The following is a 23870-nucleotide window of genomic DNA, read 5'->3' on the forward strand; positions in this document are numbered from 1 at the left end:
AACATCACCCATCCTTTCTCTTCCGAGATGCTGCCTGACCCGCTCAGTGACTCCAGCACTTTGTGTTTATCAATGGCATAAGTAAGGTGGGGTATCATTTAAGTAATGCTAAAGCAGGCTTTGCAGTTAAAGGTTACTGGAGTCTTTCAAGTCTGTCCATTTGGAGGTTTTGTGTCATAACTGTGTTGTCTAAGTGACATTAGCATTGCATACTATTTGACTATGCATCATATGATTGGAGGGTCTGAACCAAGACTTTGAAAAGTCCAATCAGTACCAGTGTACTGATTAAACTTTTGATAATATTCTATCATCTAGCACACTAGGCTATATGATAGAATTTCTAGGCGTTGCTTGTGCTTTCTGTATTAATACTGACATATAACTGTTTGAAATACCCTTAGATGTTACACAAGTATAATGAACTAACATGGCCCATCTAGAAAGGGAGCTGGCTAGATTAAATGGACATCAGATTCAATAGAGCCCATATTTTTATTAATTGGAATCATAATGGTTGAAGGAGAAGGGTGGCAACTTCCTCCGAAGCAGCCAAGGAAGGGCAAGAAATGCAGATTGCCAATGTAATTCAGGTTGCAAGAGAAATTTAACTACTTGATTCTACTTCTTAAAGCTATGAATAAAAGTTTATCGTAGGTCTGATCTGTGAAAAAGGATTGAGTCCTGAAAAATAAATGTAGAAGTACATTGCTATATCTGAGCTGCGAGTCAGCTGCCTCCTCTGCAGCAGGTTCGTTGTTTTGACTCTTTTTGTTTTTTTTAGTATGTCCAAAAGTATGTTTTAGAGTTTCTCTGTATGTCCTGTGTGGGGGGTGGTGGGGGAGGATGGAACTGTTTTCCTTGTTGCTTCTTCGCCCCCCCTCCTCACGGCCTTACAGCTGGTTTAGTGCGTCCTTTCTCGAGTCGGGCCCAGAGCTTCAGCAGCGGCGCAGCAGGGACAGTAACATTGCCGGGAGTTATTGGAGAAGCGCTCCGACCACTGGCTTACGGCCTACAACATCTTGGAGCCTCGGTCTGTGGAGCTTCTGGTAGCAGGCGTGGAGCAAACCTTTCATCGTGGAGTGGGCGATCGCCTACAACATCTGGTCTCCGCTAAAGAGTTGGCCGATGTGGGAGCTCAGGGCCGTGGGGTGTGCTCGACCTATTCCGCCTTCGGCGTTCTGACCATCCTGACCAGAGGGCTTGAACATCGGGCCGTTTTGTAGCAGCAACTACGGAGGGTCAGGGCCGTCCGTACAACGGGTGAACAAGGGAGGAGGAGGACTGTCTGAACTGTATTGCCTTCCACCACAGAGAAGAATGCTGTGTTGAATAATGTTGTGTACTAGACTAAGTGTGACCCGTTGGGTCCCTGTCACATGGGAGGCCTGGTCCCCCAACGCAGCCCATTCCCCAACGCAATATTCTACCACTCACCTGTTCCCCCAACGCAACCCATTCCTCCAACGCAATATTCCACCACCCATGCCTATCCCCCTTCCATCAAATCCACTCCCCCCCCCCCTCCCCCTCCCCTCTACCCCCCCCCCCCCCCCCCCACCTTGCCCATCACCCTGGACCCCTTCCCTCCCTACTATCCTGCACTCCACCACTCCTCTGCCCCCCTCCCCTCCCTCTTCCCTGTCTCTCTCCCCCCTCCCTCCCTCATCCCTCTCTCCCCTCTACTCTCCCTTCCCTCCCTCCACTGTCTCCTCTCCCCCCCGCCCCCGTGCTGTGTGTCGGGCTGCGGCGCTCCCTCTTTCCGTGTAACGCTGCAGTGTGTTAGGGCCGCTCCCAGTGTCCACACCCGCGGGCAGGAGCCGCTGGAGCGCGGGACCCACGGTGTCCTTCACCAACAAGTAGACAGCAGGGCTCCGCGCTGCCCCCACCCCCCATCTCCTTCTACTACCCCATCTCCCTCCTCCCCATTTCCTGCATTCTCCCCCCCTCACTCCCATTCCCTGCCCCAGCACCTCCCAGGTTATGGAGCAGCGCCAGGGCCTGGTTCTTGTACTTCACCCGGCCCTGGCTGTAGGCGGCCAAAGCACTCATGGACATGGGCCTCAACGGAGGGGGCAGGGGGCAGGGTGGTAGGCGGCCGAGCCAGAGCTGCCCGCAGAGCAGGAAACAGAGGCTGTGCTGCAGAATGGTGGCGGATGAGCGGCCCCCGAGGCGCTGATACGTCTTGACCCAGGCCCTTGGCTTGGGCCCGACTCCATTCTCAACTCGGCTGCCGCCTGGGGTCCAGTCCAGGCCCCGAATTCATCTCCGGGCTCGTCCCTGACCTCGGACCCAAGCTCGTCCTTGGTTCCAGCTCAGGCCCAGCCCCCGGGCTCGGCTCGTGGCACCACCCTCCCCACTAGCTCCTCGGGTGGCGGCTCCACTACTTCACCATGGGGGCGGGGCTGCTGCTTGAGGCGGGGCTGTTTGGGGCGGTGCTGCTTGGGGTCCCTCTGGAAGTCCGATTGGAAACCTTTGCGATGGCGCAGGAAGGGGCGGACCATCCTAGGGAGTGACGTGAAAAGTGACGTGAAAAGAGATCTCTTCTCCTGCCACGCGGCGTCGCTGGCAGGAGAAGAGATCGATCTGCGCACGCGCGGTTATTAAGATTTTTAAACCTCGCTAACTTTTACGACATTCAACCAAACGGAATGAAACTTGGCGACGCAGCATAGGAGAACAGTGAGTGAACTGTATGAAAACCGTAGCGCTATCGCAAACCGTTTTTGCACAAATAGAAAGCGCCAAACTGGAAGATATCAATATCAGAGTTTTAGTTATGTATAGATTGTGTCCTTTTTTAATTGTAACGCTGCATGGTAAATTATATTTCACTGCACCTTATGGTGCATGTGACAAATACATTTGAACTTGAACTTGAATTTGGAATGTCTTTGATCTTTGATTTCAGAAAGCTGGGAAAAATGTTTTGCTTTTGATCAGTTTTCAAAGCTTAACGTCAGAAACAAGTGCTGTGAATGTATTTGCACCAGCTTTAAGTAAACACTAGACTAAGTGGGACCCATTGGGTCCCTGTCACATGGGAGGCCTGGTCCCCCATTGCAACCCGTTCCCCAATGCATTATTCCACCACCCTCCGGTTCCCCCAACACTACCCGTTCCCCCAACGCAATTTTCCACCACTCACCCATAGCCCCCAACTGCGCAGGCACGGCTCATTTCCCCTCATCCCCAACACTTACTCCCCCTCCTCTTCACCCTCCTTCTTTCCCCTTGCCTCCTCCCCTCCTCCACTCCATCCTTCACCTCTCCCTCCCTCTCCCTCCCTCTCCTTTCCCCTACCCTCAGTCACTCTCTACTCTCAGTCACTCGCTAAACTCAGTCACTCCCTCCCACCCTCCATAACCCCTCTCCCCTCCCTATCCCCCTGACCCGTTGGACCCCGTTTCCCCAACGCAATATTCCACCACTCACCCATTTCCCCAATGCAACCGTTTCCACCTTTCACCATTTCCCCCAAATCAATCAATCTTTCCCACATGGTGGTGGGGGGGGGGGGGGCAATCGGCACTTCCCGGAACCAATGAATAGACTCGGCGTCAGCACTCCCTTGAGCCAATCTAACCTTCCCACATGGGGTGGGGTGGGGGAGGGGGGAGCAAAAATCTCAATCTCTCCTTACTCCCCTTGAAACTGCTGATACCATTGTTTCCCTGTCACCTCTCCCTCCCCTCCCCTCTCCTACGTTCATAGACACTTCCTCTCTCATTAAAATAATATTTCTTCTCCCATCCCCATTGTTTTTTTTAAACCTTTAAATACCAATAACTTGTGAAATATAACATCAAATCTGAAGGAAACTTATTATATCCATGACGGAAAAAATCTAAGGTTCTGCAAAAATGTTAGCGCTACCATGTACAGTTTTGGCGAAAATACAATCACACACACACACACACAAAGGACGAGACTTATAATAGTATTTAGATAGATATATTGATAGATATATTAGGGAAAGGAAATTTTTCACATACTCATGTTAAGTTTCTCTCTTTTTTAAATTTCCATTTCTAATGTTGATTTATTTTCATATCAGATTGAGAATGCGGGTGATGTCCTCATCAGTCCATTGGAAAGATTTCGGAAGGAACAGATTGGAGCCTCAAAAGTAATTTGCCCAATTTTTGACTTTGTTTCTTCCTTCTCCTTCCACTTTCCCAATTTGTTGTGCACTTCTCCTTTTTCATTCTCTTTTTACTTCCAAAACCTCTACTCCAAATATAATTGAGATTGGCTTGTAAGACGTGCACTTCCATTGGTCACGTCCTCTGGCAAGTTTGTTCACTTTCTTATCAGGTTGCCAAATGACACGTTGCAGCTGAATCTCTTTAGAGCTTAATCGGTGTCCTAAATCCAGTTATTGTGTTACATATTTAGGCTAAATAAAAGCATTGTCAACAGTATTGTCAGTTTATATTTGCCTTGTTTATGGTAGCTGTAAATATTATTAAATGAGAAATAAGTAGCTTCATTGTGATTGATTTTCTTGGTATAAAATTTGCCGGGCAGTCTTTCTTTGAAATGGTTTTTGGCTGCAGACAATAAATCTTTCTGATTCATTAGGGTTATAATTATAGGAAAGGTATTAATATGTATGAATATTTTTGACATTAAACACTCCATTTGACAATATGGCTGTTCAATTTCAATTCAATTTTAACAAAGTTTTGCTGGATCAGCGTAAAACTTCTACAGAAACTTTGTACATACCATTTAATTAATGAGTAGTGATTGGGCTTCCTACTTGCTGCCACTGTATCGCTGCGATTCCCTTGCTCCCAGCTAAACTTTCACTACATGCCATTCCTGGAATTCCTCCTGGAATGGCCTCAATCATTGCTGCCTGAAGTTAAAGTGTGAAGACTTAGTTAATCTATTCAAACTTGAAAAGGATTCTGCTTAAGCAACCAACATTTTTATAGGTTTTCAGCAACTTCGTAACCCAGTGTAAATAAAAAAACATATTTTTACATGTAAGGTACACAAAAATGCTGGAGAAACTCAGCGGGTGCAGCAGCATCTATGGAGCGAAGGAAATAGGCGACGTTTCGGGCCGAAACCCTTTTTCGAAGAAGGGTTTCGGCCCAAAACGTCGCCTATTTCCTTCGCTCCATAGATGCTGCTGCAACCACTGAGTTTCTCCAGCATTTTTGTGTACCTTCGATCTTCCAGCATCTGCAGTTCCTTCTTGAACACCTATTTTTACATGTATTCTGACTTGAAACTTATAGCAATTTCCCCTGTTGTGTTGTTTATAACTTCTGGAAATCATCCATTTCTGTGTACCCTGGCCATTTCATTCAGATGTTTTTGAACTACCATATCAAATCACCTCTTAATCTCTTTCCATGTGAAAAGCATGAACTGAACTCTCTTGCCTGATTATTTGTAGGATCCAGCTGGTAAATTGAAATGTTTTTTGCTCATCTTTCCATTCTGTAGGAGGCAAAAAAGAAATATGATAAGGAAACAGAAAAGTACTGCAGTGTACTGGAAAAAAACATTTAAATCTATCATCCAAGAAAAAGGATTCTCATCTTCAGGAGGTAATTATTGTGTACCTATATCTGCACTGAATTACAATTTTCTCAACATTATATTTTTCATCTTCAACCTAGTTTAATGCTGTAAACCACTTAATTAGTTTCATTACTAATGACCCTTTTTTATCTGTTAATTGTAACTGATCCATGTGTCTGTTCCAAAAAACCTATCATCCACGGTCCAGTTCTTTTACCAAACAAAGGGAGACTTTATGCAACGTGAATATTTTGTGATTAATACGCTCCATACCAAAGAAATAATATGATTTTGAAAAATCCATTTCTCATGCTCACTGTGCCTGCAAACAAGAAGTTTATGAGCATATAGTATTATTCGTTGATAATATTTTTCAAGTTTATGAGGCCTAAATAGGCCCGACTATGGGTGGACAAGTGGATGGGGACTGGACTTTGTGCCTTCCCTCATAATGGAAACCATTGTGGGGGGATGTTTTTTATGTTTATTGTTCAATTCTTTAATGTTGTGTCTTATCTTTATCTGTGTGCTGCGTGGCAAGACACATTTTACTACACCAATTGGTGTATGTGACAAATAAATGTCCTTTGTCCTTTGTCCGTTGTCCTTTATATAGTATTATTTGTTTAAAGCCTTTGGACAAGAAAGAGTTAGCAGGGTCTGGCCAAACAGACAAATGGGGCTTGCTCAGGTAGGTACCTTGGTCGGCGTAGGCAAGCTGTAAAAGACAAGAGTTATAAATTATGACTTGGGCTTGTAGAAGATTGGAAGTGTTTAAAAAGAGAGAGGTGATTTTTTGAAAGATCGTTGAATTGCACTAAGTGGAACTGACACAGAAGATGCTTGAGGTCGATCAGTCATAATCATACAGGATAATAAGGTAGGCTTGAGAGTCCAGATGGCCTACTTCTGCTCCTATTTCATTGTACATGTTCTTGATATTCGGGAAACCTATGCAGACAACGATCATAGATACTGTTATCAGCCGTACAGCAATTCTCCTTCAGGCATGATTTGCCTCGCTTATGCACCCATTCCGTCTCTGTTGGTAGATGCTGCAACTTTATCTTGAATGGTGTTAAATTGAGAAAGACAGGTCTTTTTTCTTTTTTTAAACGATGGATTGACGTATTTGGAAACAAATTATTATTTTATGTATAGCACTATTATTTACTATTGGAGCTAAATTTGTATGATTTTCATACGTTGAATGCTATTTTGGTTTCTGTAAAGAGTTTCTCTTATAGGCAGACAGTCAAGTAGATGTCGTCCATCAACGTTTCTACGAAGTGTCACTGGAATATGTATTGAAAGTTCATGAGGTCCAAGAGCGAAAGATGTTTGAGTTTGTGGAACCAGTAGGTGAACATTTCAAATCAAACTGCATCACAGCACTTAGTCGAGATTTGATATATCTTAAATGACTGTGCTTTAGGCTGCTAATTCTCTAATTATTTGATTATAATGAGTGCTCCACATTTGAATACTAGCTTAATAGCTGTATTTCAATTCCCATTAATTTGCTCTTTGTTTATCCACATTTTTCACAGCAAATGTCTTACATGGACCAAACATTTATCTACTTTTATTGCTTTGAGATTCCTAATTAGGAATTGTGCAAAAATCAAATCTAGCCATTGAGAATCCAATGGTTTGTTCAATCTTGGTAATTACATTTAAGTTTTTATTCCAATTAAGCTTTTAGGCATGTGTGCCTCAGTTAATGAGTCAGTGAAATGGCAGCACACTGTCAAATGTGGCTGACTGGTTACTAAGGCTCCCAAGTAAGAGGTAGATGATAACGAACATTACATTTTTATGACACTGAAATATTTTGTAATTTTTCTTTTATAGTTGCTTGCATTCTTACAAGGACTCTTTACATTTTATCATCATGGTTATGAACTGGCAAAAGACTTTGGACATTTTAAAACGCAGCTTCAGATCAGCATTCAAAACGTAAGTAGAGGCACATTTACCCTGACCACATAAGAGTTGGAAGAAATGTTTACTTTGTTTTTACATACAATAATTATATCTCCATTCATATGAACGGTTCAAATGATTAAATAGCTTTTGCAACAAATAAAACAATGGAGAAGAATGCTCCACATATCACTTGGGGTTGCTTGGTAAATAAAGTAGGAAGAAATCAACATATCCTTTAATCTTTCACATGATACAAGATTTTTCAGTGCAGGAGTAAAAAAAGGTTATTCGTGCTTTTGGAGGCATTTTGCCAGCTATAGGGAGAAAAGACTAAACTGTTGCATGTGAAGCAGAATGACTTCACAAAGTGCAATGCAATTCTCACGTGACTGAAAATCTTGCTGGATGCCATTTCGTTTTACATGTTACAACAAAACATCTTTTCTCATTACTGACAAGTTAACAGTTGACTTCAGGCAACTTTTCTCTTAGTCCTTAACCTTTTCAACCCTACTTAAATATTTGAACACCATCTGTAGCACCGTTTTTTTTTCTTTATATGTGTGTTCAGTATTTGTTTTGTCAGTATTAAATTTCACTTTGTTTATTGTATTGCTGTCTTATATTTTTATAATTAACTTTTGTTGTAATTGCTGCCCTCTCTCCCTTGATTGTATTGACCTGTTTAATTTGGCTTTAACAATAGACAGCAGATAATAGGTGCAGGACATTTGGCCCTTCAAGACAGCACCGCCATACAATGTGATCATGGCTGATCATCCACATCAGTAACCAGTTCCTGCCTGCTTCCCATATCCCCTGACTCTGCTATCTTCAAGAGCCCTATCTAGCTCTCCCTTAAAAGTATCCAAAGAACCGGCCTCCACAGCCCTTTGAGGCAGAGAATTCCACAGACACAACTCTCTGTATGAACAGCTTGGCTAGTTTGCTCCTCATTTCTTACTTTAAGTTATAGTTGGAAATCTTGAAACAGCAAAGGTTCCAGTGCTGACTATCACTCAGTATTGTAATTGCACCCAGCCTTAACTTCTAATGAAAATGTTGTTGTATTCCATGAATTCAATTACAAGTTCTATGCTGAAGCCTTGTTGCTTTGTGCTTTGCAATAGTCTTTTGAAATGAAATGCCTCTTATGGGTTTAAATATACATTGTAACAGGATCTTTACATTTTTTTTAATGGAATCAAACAAATTACAATGGCATGATATTCCTTTTCTGAAACTATATTTACTGCATCTTACCCTTGGTTAAAACTAGTTCATCTTTGTTTAATAGCTGTTAACTTGTTTTGTCCATTGAAAGCAGAAAGATATTGACTAATTGTAAAATGACTTACTGCACACACAAGTCTTTTACTGTAACTGTTTATTAAAGTAACTCTTTGGCACTATGCTGTAGCTGTCCGTGGTCATCACTGGAGCTAGAGAGCGAGCTAGAGGTGGGGACACTACAATTATACTGGAGACAATGGGGAGTGGTTAGTAATACGGGAGGTCACTATGGTTAAAGGAACATGCACTGATCTACATCCTTCCTCTTGGAAACAAAAGCATGGCAGGTACTATACAGAGTGACCACGGCTCATACGCTACGAACACCAACCGCACCGGCAACAGTACAACACTATGCGAGTTCCCCGTAGCGGACAGGCGACCTGACCAGCCGGCCAGAGCGGGTGTGTAAACCGCCCTCCTCCTCATCGTCGGGAACAGAAGGGACAGCAGCCGGGGGATGGGCAGGAGAGGCGGGCGGAGGAGAACGCGGGGCTGCGGGCGGAGAAAGAGGCTTGGCAGGCGAGGTAGGTTTTGCGGGCGATGCTGGCTTGACAGGCGAGGCAGGGGAACGGGCGGACAGTTGTGAAGGTAGGGTGCGTGGCATGCGAAGTGTTGCCGGGGCGTGAGGGACAACGGGAGGTCGAGAAGAGATGGGGGGGTGAGAAGGATCCGCGGGAGGCGGAGCGGGCTCATTCACAAGGAGTAGGTGCTGGCGGGAGCGACGGTAGATAGCCCCCTCGTGGTCGACGAAGTAGGAGCGCGGAGAACCGGCGTCGCCGACTACGACGGCCAGGCGGTAGTGGCCAGTGGGGGATTGCATTCGGACAACCTGCCCCAGGAACAGACGTGGAAGTAGCCGGGCGGATTTGTCGAAGGAGCGCTTCTGGGTCACCTGTTTTTTGACAATGCGCTCAGTGACAGTGGCAGGATTTTGTACTGAGGGCTTGAGGGACTGCTGGGAGACCAGCAGGGGAGGTCTGGTGGTGCGAGACATAAGGCGCTGGGCAGGGGAACCGAGCGCGGGGTCGCGGGAAATGTTGCGGAGGTTAAGCAGGGCAAGGTGGAAATCAGCACGGAACAGGCGGCAGTGTTCCAGCAGCTCCTTGGCGCTACGTACGGCCCGCTCAGCAAGTCCGTTGCTCTGAGGATACTCGGGGCTGCTGGTAATGTGGTGATAGTTCCAACGGGCAGCAAAGGTTTTAAACTCGTCGCTGGAGAATTGGCTGCCGTTGTCGGACCGGAGGGACACCGGGGAGCCGAAGGTGGAGAAGTGGCGGCGAAGCTTCCCGATGACAGCGGCAGAGGTGATGGAGGTCAGCTGGTCGACCTCGAACCAGCTGGAATAGGAGTCCACCAGGACCAGGAAATGCTTTCCGCGCCACTCAAAGAGGTCGGTGGCAACGGCCATCCATGGGAGCTCTGGAGCCGGCGGCTGCAGGAGAGGCTGGCGCTGCTGATGGGGGTGCAGGGTGTTGCAGGCAGCGCAGGCGGAGACCCTGTCACGGATGTCCTGAGCCATACCTGGCCAGTAGAATTGGCTCTGGGCATGGGATAGAGTGGCTTCCACCCCAGGGTGGCCGCTGTGAGCAGTCTGGAAGTAATGATCCCGCAGTGCGGCAGGCACCACGACTTTGTGACCCTTTACCACCACGCCGGCGTGAAGCACCAGTTCATCGCGAACGAGGAAATAAGGTACAGCGCCAGCAGGCAGTTCGGAGCGACGGTCAGGCCAACCACGGCGGATAACGTCCGCAAGTTGTTGCAGGGCAGGATCATCAGCAGTGTGTTGCACCAGGGACTGCATCTGCTGTGAAGGAACAATGTTGACGTTTAGTACCAGAAGGTCGGAGGATTCGTACGGGTGGCGGACAACGGAAGGCAGCGGAGCACGAGAAAGGGTGTCAGCTACAAACATGTCTTTGCCCTTACGGTAGACGATCTGGAACGTGAAACGCTGGAGCTGCAGCATCATGCGCTGCAACCGGGAAGAAGCAACATGGATAGGTTTGTTCAGGATTGTCACCAACGGCTGGTGGTCAGTCTCGATGGTGAAAGAGTTGCCGAGGATGTAGTCTTTAAACTTGGAGCAAGCGAAGACCACGGCAAGCAGTTCTTTTTCAATCTGGGCGTAGCGCTGCTCGGCAGGGGTCATGGTGCGAGAAGCGTAGGAGACGGGCAGCTGAAGGCCGTCATAGAGCTGCAGACAAGCGGCACCGAGACCAAACTTGGAGGCATCGCAAGTGAGGATAATGGGTCGGTGCAGGTCGAAAAATTTCAAAGTCGGGGTAGCGGCAAGCTTCAACTTCAGAGTCACGAAAGCCGACTGGTGGTGCGGGAGCCAGACCCACGCGGAGTCCTTTTTGATTAGTTCCCGCAGGGGGGCACTCAGTTCACTGAGGTCGGGTATGAACTTACCCAGGTAATTGACCATGCCCAGGAAGCGCTGCAGGCCAGGGACGTCGGTAGGAGCGGGCATATCTGTGACCGCTGACGTTTTCTGGGGGTCGGGCTTGAGACCCCCTGCCGTGAAGACATGGCCAACGTAAGTGACTTCTGGGACCCGGAATCGACATTTCTTCGGGTTGAGCTTGAGGTTTATCACCCGCGCCCTGTCCAGGACTTTGCGGAGGTTCAGGTCGTGCTCAGCAACGTCCCTCCCGTACACCAGAATGTCATCCACGATGATGGCGCACGGTAAGCCGGCAAACAGCTGCTCCATGGTGCGCTGGAAAACCTCGCTGGCAGAGTTGATTCCAAACGGCATGCGGAGGAAACGGAACCGGCCGAAGGGAGTGCTGAAGGTGGTGAGGAATGAGGAGCGTTCGTCCAGAGGGATTTGCCAGAAGGAGCTCTTGGCGTCTAGGACTGAAAAGACAGTTGCAGGGCCGACCTGTGCAGCAACGTCCTCTACCGTCCGCATGGGGTAGTGGGGGCGCTTGATGGCAAGGTTGAGGTCCTTGGGGTTGATGCAGATCCGGATCTCGCTTTTGTCCTTCTTGGCGGCGACGACCATGGTGGAGACCCACCTGGTGGGAGCGCTCACCTCCTTGAGGATGCCCATGGTCACCATATCGCGCAGAGTAGACTCCACGCGGCCCTTCATGGCAAAGGAGACGCGGTGTGCCGGCCGAATCACCGGGTCGACGCTCGGGTCGACAACAATCTTATAGTCGCAGGGCAGCTTGCCCAGAACGTCATCAAAGCGGTCGGGGTACTCGGTCAGTGGGTCCATGGGGGCCTGCACTAGGTGAATGCTGTGGTGGAATGAGACTAGCCCCAGGTCCTGACACGCACGGGCGCCCAGCAGGGTGACGTTGTCAGAGTCCAGAAGGTGGAAAGTGAGGGGCCGAGAGGTCTCTAGAACTGTGCAGATAAGAGTTGCCTTTCCCACGGGAATCAGGACTCCCCCCCCGTAGGCATGGAGGCAGGTGTCGCCAGGAAGAACTTTCTCACCAGATCTGATCTGCTTGAAAAGGCTTATTGACATAACATTGGCGAAAGCGCCAGTATCGACCTTGGCTGAAAAGGAATGGCCGTTCACAGTAACATGCACAGAGGGATCCGTAATCAGAGCAGGTGCACCCAAGAGTGAAAAAATAGTTGGATCTTCATGTGAGGGGAGTGCATCAGAGTCTGGGAGCTCCTCCAGCTCGTACTGAGGAAGCAGAGCGCTATCAGGGAGTGCAATGTTGTTTAGTTCGGCGAGGTTGTTTAGACTCCTTCTCGGAGCAGGGACTGGCTTCCCACGGGAACGGCAGGCGGCAGAAAAGTGGCCGAGTTTGCCACAGGAAAGACAGGTCTTGCCCTGTGCGGGGCAAACGTTGGAGGGATGTGCTGTAAAATAACAGTTAGGGCAGCGTCGCGGGACAGTGGAGGTGGCGACCTTTATGGGGAGAGCCGCGGGGTTTCGTCGCGTAGTCAGGCGACCGGCTTGACCGGTGAAGTTAATGTCCTGGGGAGCCTGTCTGGACACGGAACCAACGGCTTCGGACATGCGTGCAGCATACATAGCATCCCGCAGTGTCAGATCGGGTTTCACTAAGAGCTGCTCACGCAGTCTATCGTTGCGGAGACCATTAACCAGGACGTCCCTAATTAATTCGTCAGGGGTGATTGTATCAAGGCGGCAGCGCTGAGCCAGGTGATGCAAGGCGGCAATATAAGTGCCGACAGGCTCGCCTGGCAGCTGCTGCCTCTGGAAGAATTTGAAGCGTTCGATGATGTTGTTGGTGGGTATATCACAGAGGGCAGCGAACTTAGCGAGGAGACATACCGGGTCGTTGCGGTCCTCTCCGGCGGCGAAATGGAACGATGCATACTGATCCATAGCTGCAGGTCCCGCGAGGTTGAGCAATAGGTGAGCCTGCACAGCAGGAGTGGCATCAGGGTGGGCGATGGCAATGTAGTGTTCGAAATCGCGCTGGAACACGGTCCAGCGATGGACAATGTCCGTGTCGAACACCAACGTGTCTGGTCGACGACAGGAGTGGGACATGATAAAAGGAACGGAGGGAAGGACTAGGAGAAAGAATTAATAAAATAAAAACCGATAAACAGGAGACGCAGGTCTACCGCTGTGACACCATGTAAAATGACTTACTGCACACACAAGTCTTTTACTGTAACTGTTTATTAAAGTAACTCTTTGGCACTATGCTGTAGCTGTCCGTGGTCATCACTGGAGCTAGAGAGCGAGCTAGAGGTGGGGACACTACAATTATACTGGAGACAATGGGGAGTGGTTAGTAATACGGGAGGTCACTATGGTTAAAGGAACATGCACTGATCTACACTAATAAAAGGATCTTGAGCACATGGTGAAAATACGTTGTTTCATTCAAGTTAAGTTGAAAGTACGATTAGTTTAGTTTAGAGATACAACGGGGAAACAGGCCTTTCACCCCACCGAGTCCACACCGACCAGCGATCCCCACACATTAACACAATCCTACACACACTAGGGACAATTTACGCATACACCAAGCCAAATAACCTACATACCTATACGTCTTTGGAGTGTGGGAGTAAACCGAAGATCTCAGACAAAACCCACGCGGTCACGTGGAGAATGCACAAACTCCGTACAAACAGCACATAGTCGGGATCGAACCCTGGTCTCCTGCGCTGCAAACGCTGTAAGGCAGCAACTCTACCGCTGCGCCACCATGCCCACCGAATGATTTAGTTTGGTTTTAGTAAGCTACAAAATTTTAGAATTATTTAGTTTGGTTAGCTACCAAGTTTTAGTCTGTTAAACTGCCTGTATGAAGTATATTGCAGATGACTTGTTGAAAAGATTAATATTTATTTAGATGAGGTTTTTTAAAAAGTGCTGGTTTCAATGTGTGTTGAGTAAGAATGTTAAAGATTCTTCAGGCATGAGATGCCTATCTGTGGGAAGGCTTCCCGACGGGCCGCAGCTGTGGACGAGGAAAGCGGCTGGAGGCCTTAATCGAGGCGCCTTGGTCTCGATGCCTCCTGGATTGCAGCGAAGAAGCCTGGGTCTGGGCCTGGTCAGGGCCTCACGGGTAGAGACCTGGGTCGGGCGAAGTGGCCGATGGAGCCCACACCTGGGGCCCGGGTCGGCACCACGGAGGCGTGAAGTGGGGGGTCAGCAGCGGTGAGGCCTCGGTGGCGGCAGTGGAGAAGCCTCGCGATGATGGGACATTGACGGTGGTGAAGCCTCCACGCGACGGCGATGCTTCGCGGTCGATGAGAGCGTGGAGGACCGCCGTGAGGGGGGAGGGAAGGAACAATGGAGGACCCAGCATGGGTACCTGTTGGGTGGGGGAGGGGGCAAAAGGAGGAGCTGGCGTGCTTTGTAAATTTGTCAGCGCCGTAGGTGGCTGCTATTTGTATACATTGTGTATGCAAGCAAAGAATCTCTCTGTGCCTAGTCACATGTGCCAATAAAGTGGTCCTATTCCTATTCAATCAATGTCACGTGAAAATTGCCATGCATATGAAGTAAGAATGCCTCTTTTATGCTAATCTAAGATTGCTTGCATCTTTTTATCACTGATGCCACATTCATTTAAGCATATTGCTTCAAATACATGAGAGAGAAATATATATGCCAATATGTTTGTGATCTATGGGGCTCTCAACCATCAGTTGATGTGAAGACACGACCATCCCATTTTACAAAATAATTGAAGTTGGTGATATAATTACATACATTTTAATTCAAATGTTTTCACCCTGATGGAAACCAAATTCAGAAGTACAGAATCTATAACAATAGTTCCCTTCGTTATCACCTCTTCCCGAGCAATCAATGGGCCATTAAGGTCTCCATGGTGTTCTGTTGCTGGCCCTGATTTGTTCTGGCCTTTTCCCACCTCCAGTTGCCTCCCCTTTAATTTTAGTCAGAAGAAGAGTTCCAACCCGAAACGTTACCCATCCTTTATCTCCAGAGATGTTGCCTGACCCGCTGACCAGCACTTTGTGTCTATCTTATTGTGATGACTGCTGCATCTATTTACAGACACGGGACAGGTTTGAAGGCACACGACCTGAAGTTGAATCATTAATGAAGAAAATGAAGGAGAACCCTCAAGAACATCAGAGTATCAGCCCTTACTCAATGGAAGGTTATCTTTTCGTACAGAAAAAAAGTATGGACACATAGTTATTACTAAATGTACACAATCGTTGCTTTGAAAATTCTTCAGAAATTGCAAAGGAAATTGCATTGCTCTATATGGAATTATTTTCTAAATATTTTCCTTTCTAGGTCCTTTTGGATCCAGTTGGGTGAAGCACTACTGCACTTATCAAAAAGAGTCAAAACAAGTTACCATGGTGCCATTTGACCAAAAAACTGGAGGAAAAATAGTAAGTTTTTTTTCCAATTGGAGTGCATTGTTCTGGCAGTGTACATTTCCATGGTAGAAATCATCTTCTTTTGGCCTAAGTAAAACATTGACATTTCAGCAACAGAATTAAAGAACTCCTGTCTCTAATAATTTTGGTAGAATGCAATCTGCAGGACCTATTGTTATTGATCATATAAATTAAACTTGCTTTATCGTACATTATTTACAACAGCAAGTTCTTTAACGGCAACAAATTCTTCTCGCTGATTTTTATTAACTTCATCACTAACTTCCATCCTGCCCTCAAATCCACGAACTATCTCCACCTCTCCTCCACTTTTTTGATCCCCTGTTTCCATCAGAGGGGACAGATTATTGATTGACATCTACTCTAAACCCACTGACTGCCGCAGTCATCTGGACTACCTCTCCTCCCAATCTGCCTCTGCAAAGATACCATCCCCTGTTCTTAATTTCTCTGTCTCCGCTCCCAAAATGAAGTTTTCCATTCTAGGACATGCAAGATGCCTTCTTTCTTTAGTAAATGTCGTTTTCCTCCTGGTGTCATAGATAGATCCTTTACCCACATCTCCTCTCTTTCTTCTCTCGCTTCCCCACCAGCCTCTGCATCCAACACATCATTCTCCAACATTTCTGCCACCTTCAATACGATTCCAACACTAGTGGCATCTTCCCATTCCTACTCCTCTTTGCTGCCAGCAGAGACCTCTCCCTCTGCAACTCCTTGGTTCACTCATGCCTTTCGACCCAAACCGCCCCTTCCACAGATACTTTCCCCTGTAACTGCAGGAGATTAACATCTGTCTCTATACCTCCTCCCTCACTTCCATCCAGGGGCCCCAGCAGTCCTTCCTGGTGAGACAGAAGTTCACAAGCACCTCTGCTGACCTCATCTACTGCAGTCAATGCACCTTAACATCGGCACGATCAAGCATATACTAGGCGACCACTTCCGCTTGGTCCACTAAGCCTGCTGGATCTCTTGGATGATCCCCTTCCCATCCTAATCTTTCTGTCCTGACCTCCTCCATTGCCAGATTTAGTCCACACGCAAGTTGGAGGAACAACACCAAATTTTCCGCTTGGGTAGCTTACAGTCCAACGGTGTGAACATTGAGCTCTACAGTTTTAGGTAAATAACCTAAAAAACATGCCCCCTCCCCCTCCCTCCACGCACAACATTCTCGCCCTCCCTTCTCCCCCTTGCTTCACTTGTATGCACACCCATTTCTCCATTTCCCCTGCCTCTATCCCCTTCCTTATCTCACACTTTTTGTCTCTAACCTTTGTCCAACCATCTGCAAATCAAAACCCTCCTGTCACCTGTATCTATCCAACTTTCTGCCCCTATTACAATCAGTCTGAAGAACGGTCAGAATCGAAATGTCGCCAATCCATGTTCCCCAAAGATACTGCCTGACCTGCTGAGCTACTCCAGTACTTTGTCTTTTTTTGTAAACCAGCATCTGCAATTCCTTATGTGTAACTTTTGGCAGTATATTCATAATAAGTACATAATTGAGGTACTGAATAATAGATAAATATTATGCAAAACACCAAGGTTAACGACTGCTCTTTTTTCAAAATAATATTTGTTACATCCATCTGTGAGAACAGATGGAACCTTAGTTTTACATCTCATCTGTAAAACAATGCCTTTGCCATTTCCTCACCACTGTAGTAAAATAACAGCTTGGATTTTTGAATACAATCTCCAGAGTATATTTTGAACCTATAACCTTCTGACTCAGAAGCATACTACCAGCTGAGCCACAGCTGACAATCTAACATAGTTTCACAAACTTTAGATAAAACATTTTTTAACAATTTCTGCTCGAGTGAAAATTGTCCCATTCTTTGAGTACACCATTCTTGTATCCTTCTCGTAAGCCAACAATGTGTCCTGTCACTGGTTATAATGACCAAAGTTACATGCAATATCTAATTAATGGAGTCAATAAATTGTAAATCAAATAGGCTCCAGCTCACAAATCAAACTATTGCACAGTAACAGTCATAAAACAATTAGAATCTAATCTTGAATTATGTGGTTAAAACAATAGAACACAAATCAGGAAATTATTCTCAAGATGCTTAATTCCCTGGCCAATTGCAGCGTGATTACCATTTCCGTTCTGGTTGCCAAGACACACAGGACTTATTCACATGCTGTAATCATTGTAAAGGAAGCCAATCACCAGTGTCAAAGGACTGAGTTGAGAGGGCAAATAGGAGAAATTAAGTTTTAAGCTTGTAAGGAGGTATTAAAATTATCGCTTGTGAATGGTATTTAAGATAATTCACAGATTGGTATATTAGCAGAGAATTTTATTTTAGCATCTATTTGATACTTCTGTTTGTGAAAATAAGTACCAGATGAACAAAAACTAAATATTATTAATGCATTCAATTTGAAATGAAAGCAGAACATATTGAAGAACGTGGTAGGTCCTGCAGGGTCTGAGCTTTAACATTTTGTGTTTGTGACCTGAAACATTGACACTTTTCCTCTCTGCACAGATGCTACTAGGCCTGTTATATATTTCCAGCACATTTTGTTTATAGACGATAGACAATAGGTGCAGGAGTAGGCCATTCGACCCTTCGAGCCAGCATCACCATTCACAATGATCATGGCTGATCATCCACAATCAGTACCCCGTTCCGGCCTTCTCGCCATATTCCCTGACTCTGCTATCTTTAAGAGCTCTATCTATCTTTTCTAACACTAATTTGTTTTCAGGATAAATATACTCCCATCACTTTTTCATCTTTCTCCATTCTATATCGTTAATAGTTGATCCATGTTCTTAACTTTATCATCTCTCTGTTCTCATTGGTTCCCAATTTGGAATGGTATGATTAGTAGATTTTAAGATATAAATCCCAGAATTATCTGTGGAATTATCTTCCACAGTCCTGTTAATGTTTCTTACAGATGTGACCACAGAAAGATCTCTGTCAGATGGGAATGGTCATGGAGGTGGAAAGTAGTGATTACTTATTGTTACTTCTTTGGCCACTGTTTCAACTAAATTTGCTAGTTTTAAATCCTGATAATGGAATAAAAGTATGTTTTTTAATCCTTATCTACAAAAAGAGTGCCATAGTTAAATAGCTCTATGGCTATCAATGTAAGCCCTATCATAATCGAGAAAATGGCTCTGTGAATATTGGTGATATGTTCATCTTCATTGTGGATATTACAAATGGAGCTTGAAATCAGGTCTGTAGATTCAGAATTCTTTGGCAGGTTGTGCAAAATATTTTCATTATACTGAAAGGAAATGATGTAGCCTTTACTATCTCAATTAACCACATTCAACATTTTTACTATTATTTTTTTATATATCAGATACTTGAGTTTTCAGGTGGGTTCAGTTAAGCTACAGTAAAGAATTAAATTAGTGTATAAACAATATTCATGACGTGTCTATCTTAAACAGCGTGCATTATGATGTTACTTTGTAATGTATGTTTATTGCACCTGTTTAATAAAAATCTTAATTTGATTTAATATATTCAGCAGCAGCCCTGAGACATTCTATACCCATTGGCATTTATACCTGTCCCTGTGCTGTTTTTGTGTATTCTTTTAAAATAAATTTATATGACACTAGACGGGGTGAGTGGGAGGGAGAGGAGAGAGGGGGAGGGGAGTGGTGAGGGGGGGAGGGGGGGGGGGGGGGCTGCAGAGGAGCGGGGAAGGGGCGGAGAGAGACGAAGGAGGGGGGGGAGAGAGAGAGAGGGAGGGGGGAGTTGGGCAGAGTGGGGGGAGGGACGGGGAGGAAGGGGGGGCAGAGAGGGGGGGGGCAGAGAGGGGGGGGATGCAGAGAGGATGGGCCCTCTCCTCCCCCCCCCCCCCAGAGGGCGGGTGGGGGGGGAGAAATTGTAATGTTAGATTTGAAAAATAGTTAACAGTTAGATTTGAAAAATATTTCAGATTCCTGAACAATTTTAGTAAAAATGTTACCGCGTCGGGTTTTCGAGGCGATGTGAATCACAGAAAAAGTTTAAGTTTGAAAAGCAAGAGGGACAAACAACCAAACATCCAGAATTTTAATAAATATATGATTCATCAACTGACTGTGCATTTGCTTTTAACAGGGGGATGAAGAACTATTTATCCTCAAATCATGCATTAGAAGAAAAACAGACTCCATTGAGAAGAGGTTTTGTTTTGACATAGAAGGAGCAGACAGGTGAATTCATTGAGAGCATTGCATCTTTTGATTTTGTATGAAATTTCTACCCATCTAAGACCTATGGAAACATAGATCTACTTTGTATATATTCAGATCTAAACTGTCCAGTTTTAAGCATGCTCATATTTCTTTCAGATAATTGCTCTGGAGAATGCTGCATTTTATACTCTGTATCTTTTAAAAAGTCAAATTTAAATGTTGGCAAATGCAAAATAACTAATTTTAGTTGCCTCAATATATTATATTCATACAATACAGTGATAGGCCCTTCAGCCCAGCATGTCCATTCTAACAATTAATTACCTATTTATTCTACTCCCATTCACGAGTTATTGGTCTGCAGCTGCCTAAGTGTTGGTGATTCGTGCCCGTCCAGTTTTTTATTACTTGTAAGCATACTTGCTTCCATCACTCATCTACATTCCAATTTCCTATCCTTTGCATGTCAATTGCCATTGAAAACTTTAGGAATCGATAAGAATCTTAAGCAACTTGATTCAGCAAGGCCTAGAAACAAATATGCTCCTTAAAAGTCATTGGAAGGTTGTTGCTTGGTGCACGAATTACTATATAAGTTGTGGACCCAATGCAGCAAACATCTGTGGTGTTGAATGAAAATATGGTATCTGGGGCTGAGACTGAATCAGTGGGGTGCTGGGGCAAGTGTATGGATACCTGGTCATTGATGAGGGAAGGTGAGGTCATAATCAGGGTATAGTTCAAGAGTCAAGGGTGTTTTATTGTCATATGTCCCGAAACAGAACAATGAAATTCTTAGTTGAAGCAGCACAACAGATATGTAAATATAGTATTCTGTAAAACTCACAATAAACACTGAAAACAATAGTTCAGTATATAGAAAACAGACAAATAAATAGACAAAAATAGTGCAAAAATAATGTCCCCAGGTCTATATAGTTCGGAGTACAGGACCTTTATTAGGCTCCAGTGCACTGGCAGATATGGGCACTTGGAATTTGGCAGCTGTGTGTTGGGACCAGGGAAGATCAGGTGATAGAGTTTTGAACCATTTTATGATGCGGTGGGTGAATGTGGGTAGCAACATTGATAATTTGTTTTCTGGGCAGTTTGAATGTAAATTAATGAGCCTTCCTAGTTGAGGTCCCAACATGGTTTAATGTTGGATTCCATCTAGCCTATTAATAACATTGTCATCTGGCAGTGTCCTGGAATAACATGAACAATTTAAACAGCACCTCATTTTATTTATTAGTTGGAGAGTTAGAAATTATTTTTGGCTCCGATTTAAGGTTTGAAAACTGTTTATCACTGTTAAATGCTTTGAACCAGATTGAATATTTGCAAATGGATAGGCTGCGTTTCAACATGTTCTCATAAGTCCAAAAGTCAAAGGAGCAGAATCGAGTCTATTCCATCATTCAATCATGGCTGATATATCTTTCCCACTCAACCCAATTATTTTGCCTTCATTTTAGAATGTAGTATTCCCAATTGGCCGGATTTCCTTTTAGATTTTCAGTGAAGTAATATTTCATTGGAAAATCCAAATTGTATAGCTCCACCAAAAATAATCAACATCAGCGCAAATTTAAAAATATAAGCTTAAGATGCCAAAGTTGTCGCATTATCAGCATTTCACCCAAATTTAAATATTTTTCAGGCTGCTTCTTCTTTCCTCCTTTATATTACCGTGCCATGGTTTTATTTATTTATTTATTTATTTATTAATGCAGGAGTAGGCCATTCGGCCCTTTGATCCAGCATTACCATTCAATGTGATCATGGCTGATCATCCCCAATCTGTACCCCGTTCCTGCCTTCTCCCCACATCCCCTGACTCCGCTATCTTTAAGAGCCCTATCTAGCTTTATTTGCAATAAAATAGATCCTGTGCCTCGGAGTGTTTTAGGATCTAGTGCACAAGTTTTCTCGCTCAGAGGAAATTAAGTTTATTGAAATAAGTTGAATGGGTCTATCATGGTTATAATTTTTTATTCCATTATGTGTTCTGCAGGGCAACCATAATCACCATGCAAGCACTCTCTGAGGAGGACAGGAGGCTGTGGATGGAAGCCATGGATGGCAGAGAACCTGTAAGTATGTCCATCATTATCATTGATGAACCAGGTCTATATTTCTAGTTTGTTGCTTGTCAAACCCTTTGTTCTGTGTTTACAACCATCGATAACGGGTGTTGAGGGTTATGGGGCGAGGGCAGGAGAGGGAAAGATAGATCAGCCATGATTGAATGGCACTGTAGACTTGATGGGTCGAATGGCCTAATTCTGCTCCTTATAACTTCTGATCCTTTCACGTTGTTTTAAATGAAAAGACTGACAGCTATTAAATGGGAAAATGGAAATGTGAGGTTGTGACATTTGAAATTGAATCTTTATACTTCAATTTTCAGTGCCTGTGAATCTAGTTTCAAACATTAGCTTTGGAAAATGAAGCAGACTTTATTTTTGGAAAACTAAGTTGCTACAGAGAGATACAGACAGATTAAGTGAGTGACAAAAAAGATCTGACACGAGGAGTACATTGTAGAAAAATACTACAAATGGCCAGAAAAATAATCAAAAGCATGTTATTCAAAATTGTAAGTTGAAACCCCACTTGTTAAATCTTAACAAGCTGAAAATACCATGTTATTCTGTTATCTCCTACAGCTAGATCTTTCGTTTTCCACAATCACATTTCTTCAAGTACCTTTTTAGTTTTTTATAGAAATTGAAGTATAGTTCATCCACGAGTACCCCATTATTTAAAGGAAGCATTGAATAATGTTGCTGCTGGAAGTGATTATTGACCTAGGGGTATGTGGCGTCATGTGGAGGTATGGGAACATGTGATTTGAATGGGCACATTAAGGACAGTCAGCATGGTTCTGTCTAGGGGAGGCCAAGTCTTATGAATTTGATTGAGATTTTTGAGGAGATGACAAAGTGATTGGTGAGAATAGTGCAGTGGATGTTGTCTACATGCAAGGCATTTGACAACAGGGTTAAGATAGTTTGCAATCACAAGTATTGAAATGTAATTACTGCCAATATTGGTGGTGCAAACAGATCCAATAATGGTAGCACACGAATATGCAGTGAATGGAGGGATATGGATCACGTACGGCCACAGGATTTGTTTAATTTGGCATCATGTTTAGCACAGACATGGTGGCCGAAGGTGTACTTCTGTAATCTATGAATCTAATTTGTGATGATATATACGGAGCTTTCCCAAGAATGAAGTGTGGGCTTTAAGATTGAGTAAATCTGTGGAGGAGAGGGACATGGAGATCCACATTAATGCTGGAGAAAGTCAGAACATAAGTCATTATAACTATCTATGGTTTTGTCAGTAGAGAGCAACAGACAAGGATGTAGATGTACAATATTTAAGGCTATTTCCAAAAGCTGAGTATGAAATAGACCTCTGTAATATTTTGCCACTAAAGCTGATGGAAAGAATACTTTCAATGCACTGCAGTCTGCAGTTCGTTTATTCTCCTCCAAGTGACAGTAATGCTCTAGTAGTAATCTGATTCTGGTCTTGTCGTACAAAGTGGTCACACTTTGGTGTTAAGCATGGAGAGAACAGTGGAGGATTTGCACATGCTGGAGAGGATGGAGTTCAGCTGTTTTGTTTTATATATGTGAATCCTCATTACACTGTTCACCATGTTCAGCCACAGCATTTATGCATATCACTCTGCGATTCTTTGCAGTCAATGTAATTTAAAGTTAATCAGTCATTATATAAATGTAAAACTAATGGTGAATCACAGAATCTAAAGACCCAAAAATTTGTTCATGCAGAGTTAATAGTTTCATGTGTATTTAAGGCCCAAAACAATTAGATTATCAATTGCTTGCACTTAAAACTAGAGGTATGTAATGGGAAAGTATATAGTCAAGTAAAAGCTGTTCACCTGCATTTGGCATGATTTCTTGTTTGAGATCTTTGCTGGGAAACATACTTTGACCTGAGGTTACAGAACTAGCTAGATTTGAAGGCAAGATCACTACTTCTCCTCTCACCCCATCCTAATTTACACCTGAGGGCTACAGCAACAGAAACAACA

At 44.6% G+C, this 23870-nt stretch overlaps 1 protein-coding gene across 1 annotated transcript in view; it reads left to right on the top strand.

Moving 5' to 3' along the window:
- The window catches only part of LOC129701769 (rho GTPase-activating protein 26-like), a 140573-nt gene that overhangs the window by 49904 nt on the left and 66799 nt on the right, over nt 1-23870 (top strand). Inside the window, 9 exon segments of the mRNA XM_055643194.1 lie at nt 4058-4129; nt 5464-5517; nt 5520-5567; nt 6789-6899; nt 7396-7500; nt 15254-15383; nt 15503-15603; nt 19713-19807; nt 21807-21885. Coding sequence (XP_055499169.1) covers nt 4058-4129; nt 5464-5517; nt 5520-5567; nt 6789-6899; nt 7396-7500; nt 15254-15383; nt 15503-15603; nt 19713-19807; nt 21807-21885 — 795 coding nt within the window.

This window comes from Leucoraja erinacea, chromosome 11, assembly GCF_028641065.1.
Source record: "Leucoraja erinacea ecotype New England chromosome 11, Leri_hhj_1, whole genome shotgun sequence".
Classification (NCBI taxonomy): Eukaryota; Metazoa; Chordata; class Chondrichthyes; order Rajiformes; family Rajidae; genus Leucoraja; species Leucoraja erinaceus.